General features: G+C 43.5%; 1 protein-coding gene across 3 annotated transcripts in view; it reads left to right on the top strand.

Annotated features, from left to right (window-relative positions):
• RANBP9 (RAN binding protein 9) overlaps positions 1 to 8,768 on the top strand; it is an 84,894-nt gene that overhangs the window by 23,895 nt on the left and 52,231 nt on the right. For all 3 annotated transcript variants that reach the window (XM_004715287.2, XM_045298690.1, XM_045298689.1), the window contains exon 2: positions 930 to 1,041. Coding sequence is in view for 1 of the 3 variants with exons in the window: in XM_045298689.1 (XP_045154624.1) it covers positions 930 to 1,041 (112 nt within the window). In the remaining 2 variants the exon portion in view is untranslated. The remainder of the gene's footprint in view (positions 1 to 929; positions 1,042 to 8,768) is intronic.

Here is an 8,768-nt window from a genome sequence, read left to right as displayed (position 1 = left end):
GTTTAGGCAGGTGAGAACTTCACGGGTGAGGAAAAGGCCAGGGACAGAGTTGCTTGGGTCAAGCTTTTTTGTTTTTCTTTCATCGTAGCAGTCTACCTGTTTATGCTTCCAGGTTAGAAGAGCTGGCCTAGGAGAATTTCATTAGTTAACCTTGCCCCATCCACTCTCCTGCCCTGACGGTGCCCGAGGCTTATTTTTGTTCCCAGATGTAAAGAACATTGGAAACATTGGAAAGGCACACTGTTTGAGCTGACACTGCTGTTCTGGTGCGGTGTACATTGCAGCGCTCAGAGTTTTTCTGGAACGGTTAAGCAGAGTTTTCCACAGTGGGAGATACTACACCTCCCGGGGTGCTGGGATGGTTGAGGGAGGGAGGGGCGGGGGACTGGTGCAGCAAAAGCAGATACCCTCACTTGTATACTGGATTAAAGATCGTAGCCCAAAAGATTTTAGTTGCCAGGGGAATGGTGAGTAATTTTTCGAAAACGGTCTGGTAGGCCAAATAAGTTTGGGAACCTATGCGTCAGAGATGGGGAGGCCATGTTAAGAAACAACAGCTTCACATTTTGATAAATTTTGTTTAGTAACAGTTTCTGTGATGTTCTAACAATACTTTTCTAAAACTTACATGGCATGATCTACCCAGATGTGCACGCATGCATATTTGCATATAAAGGTTTGCTAAGTTCATTGTTCCCAGGTTCCGAAGTCTTTACAGCGAGTGTTGATGTGAAGAGTTCTGTGGTTAACTAGGGAGGTTTTGATTAATTGTGGTGATAAATGTTTAATTAATTCTTTCATTATTTGAACTGATGGGAACGCATGTGTTTATATTGCTCCCGAGCCCCTATCTGTAACTGAATGACTTACTTAGATTTTCATTTTAAAGATATCATTAGCTTATTTTTTCCTTCTCATTTCATGTGCAGGTCATGGCAAAACCCCAAAAGATGCAGCGTCAGTGCGTGCCACCCATCCAATACCAGCAGCTTGTGGCATTTATTATTTTGAAGTAAAAATCGTCAGTAAGGGAAGAGATGGGTAAGTGTACATTTTGCTGGGAAAAATCACTTGCGACTCTTGGGTAATTTTGGTTTTGATTCTTAAAATTTATGATTTGATTGGAATTTAGGAAACACTGGTCATTGGAAGAGTGGAATCCGAGAATGCCAGTTAGCAGTGTACAGGCAACATTGGCTTTTGGGGAGAAAGGACCCCTGCAACTCTGGGGGCATATTTCTGATAAAGATCTAGTTGTCCAGAATCATTGGCCCACAGTGGCACTTCCTGATGCCTGCATCACCGGCCAGAGGTCCTTCTGAGCTGTTGGTTCAAACTGTCAAGAGAAAGCTATGTGCGGGCTGTGTCTGAAGTGAAACATTCAGCCTCTCGTTGTGCGGTTCTCACGTTTAATTAACAAAGTCAGCGAGTTGTGTAAACTATTTTGTCTACTTTATTTGCTGGATACTCTCAATGTCAATGTCATGGGGAGTAGAAAGTGAAGGCTTGGGACTCGGTCACAATGTATTAGCCGCCTCAGTTTTCCCAGAGGGATCCAAGCCAAAGGTAAAGTCAGAGAAGAGGAGGATGAAGTGGTTGAGAGATGGAGGCCCCATTATAAACTGACAAACACAGTCAGCGATGTCTAACTCTTCACCTCCTTATGTGAAGCCGGTTCTCTTTATACATAGATGGAAATCATCACCCCTCCCCCATTTCTGTGCTGCTTGGGGTGAAGCCTGGCTTCTTTTTACCTGTTTCTCTACACAGTCGCTTTTTGTATTTTTATCCGGACCTTATATTTTTATGTATGCAAATACCCTGGTGGTTCTTTACAACCACTCCTCCAGACATCCCACTGGGTTTCAGACCAATACAGCTAACTGGATGTTTGTATTTGAAAGGCCCAAGGGCATTTCAAGTGGTGTGTGGGGTTAAGGGGGAGAGGGGACCCCGCAAATCATCACAGGTCCGGTAGGCGCAATTGTACAGCGATAATAAGTAGAGATTATAGTAAAGTCATAGAGAGCATGAGAGTTAAAGGAGAGGTTGAAATAAATGGAGTCAGACACAATTCATGGTAGCATTGCTCACCTCAGCCCCCCTTGATGGTCCTCGTAGGGGGAACCCAGCCACCAGAGCAGGAGCAGCCACGGGCCTGAAAACCGGGTAGCCTCTCCGCCTGAGAACCAGGGAGCCTCTCCTTTATTGCTAACCACGCATTATATCACTTAGGGGGATATGATTACAGAATCACATGTATGATTACAGAATCACACGTCACAGAAAGGGGCAGTACAATTCATCCTTGGGCGGGTTTGACCCCTCTGGTGTCTCATACAATGAAACAGACAAGCCCCCTGATAGCAGATAACAACCTACGTCATAGGGAGGGGTTGCAACATAGGCAATACAAGCAATAGGAGGGAGATGACCTAGCGGTGAACACACAATAGTAAAGGGAGGGAATAGGGGAGCATGTGTGGCAAGATGGGAGGACCCTGGACTCGATATGGTAGCCTAAGCTTAGTCATCCTAGAGTGGTCCCCGGCTTGCCTTCAGGCACTCCTTCAAGGGAACAATATCAGAAGGGAATGTGCCCTATTTGTTGTGGGGTAAACAGTGCTGTCTGCTTGATCTAGACAGCTGATAACTCTCAGGGAGAATGACCCGTAATCCACTCCTGATGACCTCCAAGCAGCTAAGTCTGGCATATATTTGGGGGAGACAACTTGAGAGAAATCCTCTGTTTCCCATAGTGGTGTTTATTGAAAATTGATTCCTCTCTCAAAGCCAGCTTGGTTAGTGGTTTTTCTGCTGTGAGAATCGGGAAGCTTTCTACCTCTAGCTGTCTTTGCGGACTCTACTTCCTTGATCAGGTCTGGGTAATTTATGTCTTCACCGAGCCCAAACCCACCGCCATCAAGTTGATCCAAGCCTGTGGTTCATGGATTTCCCAGTTGCTCCCCTTTTCTCCTTCCTTCCAAGCAGTGATGTCACCGGTCTTCCTAACAGAGCACCTAATTTTATCTTCTTCAGGTCATTCAGTATGCCTGTTGCTTTGCAGATAAAATCTAAAGCCCCAAAGACAAGTCTTTTGAGATATGGCAGGCGCCTGCAATTGTCCCGTCTCCTCTCTTTGTTGCCCAGCCCCTGCCTTCGTGGGTTCTTTCTCACTTTTAAATGAAGGCACAGTTTAAATACAGTAATTTTTACTTTTATGTGTGTATGTTTGGAGGTTTGATAAAGGAGTGTAGTCATGTAACCACCATTACAATCAATATGTTGAACAGTTTAAGAATTTTATCACCCCAAAATGCCCCCCTCACCCCAACCTTTCCTAGAAAGCCTATCTCCACCCCCACCATCTCTTGGAAGCCAGCTTCTCTAGCTGCTGCTGCTAGTTTTACCATTTTGCAGAATGTTGTATTAATAGACTTTTATAGTAGTAGCCTTTTAAGTCTGGCTACTTTGACTTAGGGTAATACATTTGAAAATTCATCTAAGTTGCCGTATGTTGCTCATACACCTTTTTAAAAAATCATTTTATTGGGGGCTCATACAACTCTTATCAGAATCCATAGATAACATCCATAGTGTCAAACACATTTGTACATATGTTGCCATCATTCTCAAAACATTTGCTTTCTACTTGAGCCCTTGGTGTCCGCTCCTCATTTTCCCCCTCCCTCCCTGTCCCCACCCCTCATGAACTTTTGATAATTTATAAATTATTATTATTTTGTCCGATGTCTCCCTTCACCCACTTTTCTGTTGTCCATCCCCCAGGGAGGGGGTTCTATGTAGATCCTTGTGATCGGTTCCCCTTTTCTCCCCTACCTTTCCCTTACCTTCCTAGTATTGCTCCTCTCATTATTGGTCCTGAGGGGTTTTATCTGTCCTGGATCCCTGTGTTTCCAGCTCTGATCTGTACCATGGTACACGCCGAATTTGTAAGGTAGAATTGGGATCATGATATTGGGGTTGAGGAAGCATTTAAGAACTAGAGGAAAGTTGTATGTTTCATCGGTGCTACACTGCACCCTGACTGGCTCCTCTCTTGCCCGTGACCCTTCTGTAGGGGATGTCTAGTTGCCTACAGATGGGCTTTGGGTCCCCAGTCTGCACTCCCCCTCACTCACAATGATATGATTTCTTGTTCTTTGATGCGTGATACCTGATCCCATCGACACCTCGTGATCACAAAGGCTGGTGGGCTTCTTCCATATTTGTTCACTTCTTTTTATCGACATTTATAAACCATGTAACTATAAGGCTCAGAGACTTAGGTGATTTCTGTACCTGCACTAAGCTTGTGCTTCTTCACCATTTATAGTCTGATTTGTGCTCTTTCTTGCTCGCTTGCTGGCTCCCCTTTCTAGTTCACTATGCATGCCCTTGTATCCACCTGTTCCTGCTCCCCAAGTGCCCTAGGCAACTCATTCTTCCCCTTCTAGTATCTCACTGCTGTCCAGTGGATACCCACTCATAGTGACTCTGTAGGACACTGTAGAGCTGCCTCTGAGTTTCTGAGACTACCTCTATGGGAACAGAAAGCCTCGTCTTGCTCCTGTGGAGTGCCTGGTGGTTTCGAGCTGCTGACCTTGCAGTTAGCAGTCAAACACATGTCCACAACACCACCAGGGCTTCTCAAGTTCTGATAGAGCGGTGCCATTTTTGTGGCAGTTTTTTTTCTCCCCCAAATGGGATATTGTGTCTTCTGTAATGTTTTGAACCGGCTGTATTTATAATCATTACACAGGTTTAATTGCTGACAGGTCTGTGACCCTTAGACCAGTGTTTCCCAAAGTAGGTGATACCCTAACCCCCTGGGGCAGGGGACCGTGGGGATGGGGATGCACAGGAACACTTCTACACTGTGTTCTGGATTTGGACCTATACTACAAAAGCTTAGCATTGCTGGGAGTGCTGAGTAATTTTTTTTACCCTGAAAAGGGGTCATTAGACCATATAAGTTTGGGAGCCCGTGATGACATACAGAAATTTTATATTTCTCTAATGCTGTTACTTTAAATTTTAGCTAAAATTTGGATGGATAAGAATCAATGTTATATATACATGCTATAGCTATACCTCTATAAATGGCTTTTGCCTCCTATTTCTTTCCTCTATTTCAGCGGTTCTCAACCTGTGGCTTGCGATCCTTTTGGGGGTCGAATGAGTCTTTCACTGGGGTCGCCTAAGACCATCAGGAAACACATATTTCCGATGGTCTTAGGCACCGAGACATCACTCCTCTATCCGTCTCCAGGCAGGTCTACCCACAGGCAGATATGCCCACATACGAGTACCCGATGTGAAGACTGTGACCTATGCTTTACTGTGCTCTAAGACAAAGTTTAATTTACTTGTCATTAGAATAAATATTTCACAATAAAAAGAATCAGTGTTTACCATCAACATATTCTTAGTGAAACTATTGTATCTTTATGGTTACATTGTATTCTCTTTGGTAAAACTTGTTGAACAAAGTCCTAGGGTCAACTTAGTACTTTGGGAGAATGACAATATTTTAATGAGACAAAAAGGGAGTCATGTTGCTAATGATGGCCCAGCAATGCTTTTCTGGATATCGATTGATATAAATCCCCAACCCCCAGCCCCAGCATCTTTGTGGCGTATAGATTAGGAAGAACAGCAGCAATTAATTACCTTTTATTATTAATCATTTTAAGTACACTTGTACATATGTGACTTTCAATATTTCCAAAACATTTTCTTTCTACTTGAGCCCTTGGTATCAGCTTCTCTTTTTTCCACTTCCTCCCCCACCCGCCCACCCTCATGAATCCTTGATCAATTATGTATCATTGTTATTTCTTATATTATACTGCCTCCGTTGTCTCCCTTCACCCACATTTGTTATTTTTCCCCCTGGGGGGGTGGGTGAGGGTGGGCAATTACCTTTTGCCCAGTGATACTTATGTATAAACACACACATCTGAGAGTTTATTATAAAACCCAGAGTCAAACTGTTGTCACAAAGAGGAAGTGCCACAAAAAGATAGCACTGTGCTATTGAGTTGACTATAACTCAAGATGACCTGTACGATGGAGTAGAAGTATTTCAAGGCTGAAATCTTTGTGGAAGCAGAGTGACACAACTTTGTCCTGTGGAATGGCAGTTGTGTTTCTTTAAGCAATATTTTTATCTAAGGTTGGAGCAGGTAAATAAGTATTGGAATCCAAGATCTTAATTTTTCAGGAAAATTTCATTGGCAGTGAGTGTTCTCATAAGACAGAGTTGGGGATGAATTGCCTCTTTTACAGAGTGACCGGAAAGAGAAGAAACAGTGTGCAGTGTTCTGTGCTTGAAAAGATTTAATTTATCAGTGCTATGCAGTATTTGTAGTTTTGCCTTAAAAAATGTAAGAATGTGGCGCTTGTTAATTTTACTTCCTTCTTGCCTAAGTAATAAGGCTTGAGGGAGTTCCTGTTCTATCGGGAGAAAGAAGGACTCACTCTCTGCTGCAGACTTACATTTAACTAATACGCTTCTACGAAGGTTCAGCAAGATAAGCCCAATTTTTAAGGACACAATGGCCTATTTAAAAATAAATACCTATTTCAAAACAAAAACTAAACCTTATTTCAAGACCATTAGACATATTTAATAAAGAGCGTATGTGAGAACTCCAGGGGGAAAGTTCATTGGAGAAATTCCATTATGAGGTTTTTGGGAGCACTTTGTTTTGTGTTCCTTGTTAACAATCATTTCTAAAAACCTGAGCCCTGGCGATGTAGTGATTATGTATTGGGCTGCTAACCACAAGGCCAGCAGTTCGAAACCACCAGTTGCTCCCTGGGAGGGGGTGGTGGGCGTGGGGGTTTCTACTCCTGTAGAGAGTTACAGTCTCAGAAACCCACAGGAGCAGTCCTACCTTGTCCAGTTGGGTCCCTGCAAGTCAGCACTGACTAGATGGCAGGGAGTGTGGTTTCTGGTTTGGGTATCTTTGGAATGTAGTTCTGGAGTTTCATTCACGTTTTAAGTGAGGCATACCAACAGTGGAGGCACAGTTAATTCTAAACGTGAGCGATAATAAGGTTGTTTGAGGATTTTTAGGGTTATGCTTTATTATGAGTGAGGCATTATTGATGCCACTCTATGGCAGTGAGTCCTTATCTCTCCTTATCCACTTGTGAGTGCTGTGCTTTTAAAAATCATCTACATATTCCCTGAAGGTAGTTCCAACCTGGCTCCAAGCCAGCCTAGTGGTCAAAGTGGAGAAAGGCACTATCTTATGATGAATGTGCATCTCCTTTTCAGAGCTCGTCTCCTCCAGCTCCATTGACGTTTGGAGACACAGCAAGGGACCGAGGGATCATGTCTTTGGGGACATCTCCAGCCAGGGCAAATATGGATATAGCCATACTGAATGGAGAAGTGACATCATGTGGTTGCTTTTTGTTTAATTCAGGCAAAGATTTAATATTTGAAATTGGACTCAACTTACCAAATAAAATAATAACATTAACAAAGTGCTTCATGCTTCCTAAGAATGTTAAAAAAAATCATCTACATAAGGCCAAACAGCCAACATTTACTCCTAACGCAGAGAAGAGATGTCAAGGGGGCAGGGAAACTAGACCACTGGAAATGGACCCACCTGAGGGGAAAGAATGAGGAAGTTGACACACTGAAGTGTAAGCAGTACCGCTGAATGAAGGGTGACGTTGCTAGATGGCGACCTAAACTGCCATGTCAAGCCCTTACCAAAACCGTAGTCAAACAGAACGAGGACGTTTATGGGAGGACTGAGGAGCACAATTAGTGCTGTCTTAGGGTAGTGGATTTGTAAAGGAAGGATTATTTGCTTGGAATTGTGCAGGAGAATTTGAGAGGCTTTGTTGGGGAAGAATGTTGGTACTGGTGAATGGCTGTAGTCGTCGTATGGGAGGAGCGGGTTGCCTGTTCCTTTGACAGAGAGAGAAGGCTCAGGATCACGGAAGGTTTGGATAATCACAGTGAAGTGTACAGACTTAAGCACGGAACCAGACGTTCAAGAGCTTTGCTGCTAGCTCTAAGGTGAAATAACTTGTAGGAGGAAGGGAGCCGTCAGTGTCTGCGTTGGAAAACAAAGATAACACTGTGTGGAGAGGAGGTGCGATGTATAAAAGCAAAAGGGAAGCGGCCAGGGAGAGGAGGACCACGTGGTCAAGAAGCAGGCCACCACTGCCACATGTGCCCCTGGCACCACACCTGATTTCCATGACCACTGCTTCATCCTTTGCCCCTCCCACCCCAAACTCTGCACCAAGACATGCAAAAAGTACCCCATCCAGCTGTCAGCTCAGCCCTCACCAGGCCCATCCACATACTGCAAGGCTGTGTCCAGGTAGCTCCCTTAAGTGTTTAGTTTATTTTCTGTCAGCTTAAAAAAAAACTTTATTGATGTAATCCACATATCATACAGTTCAGTAGTTTAAGCATATTAAAAAGTGTTAACTAAAAATTGTACAATCCTCTCTACAAGTCAACTTTAGACCATTTTCTTCTTCCTTGTATTCATTATTATTAGTGTCCCATTTTCCCTTTCTTTCCCTGGCACACCCTTAAGAAACTAGTAATCCAGTTATTGTTTCTATAGCTTTACCCATCTAGATTTCATATAGAGAAAAACAGCAAAACAAAAACACATGAACACTTTGTTCTAACAATTTGGCAGTCTGAGATGCTCACCTTCCTGGCACAATCGCTGAAAACAACGGGTGCACAATCAAATGTGGTGAAGAAAGCTGATGGTGCC

The sequence above is a fragment of the Echinops telfairi genome, unplaced genomic scaffold (assembly GCF_000313985.2).
Source record: "Echinops telfairi isolate 266 unplaced genomic scaffold, ASM31398v2 ScPeMD7_7439;HRSCAF=8477, whole genome shotgun sequence".
Lineage (NCBI taxonomy): Eukaryota > Metazoa > Chordata > Mammalia > Afrosoricida > Tenrecidae > Echinops > Echinops telfairi.
This window is presented reverse-complemented; position numbering and strand designations above follow the sequence as displayed.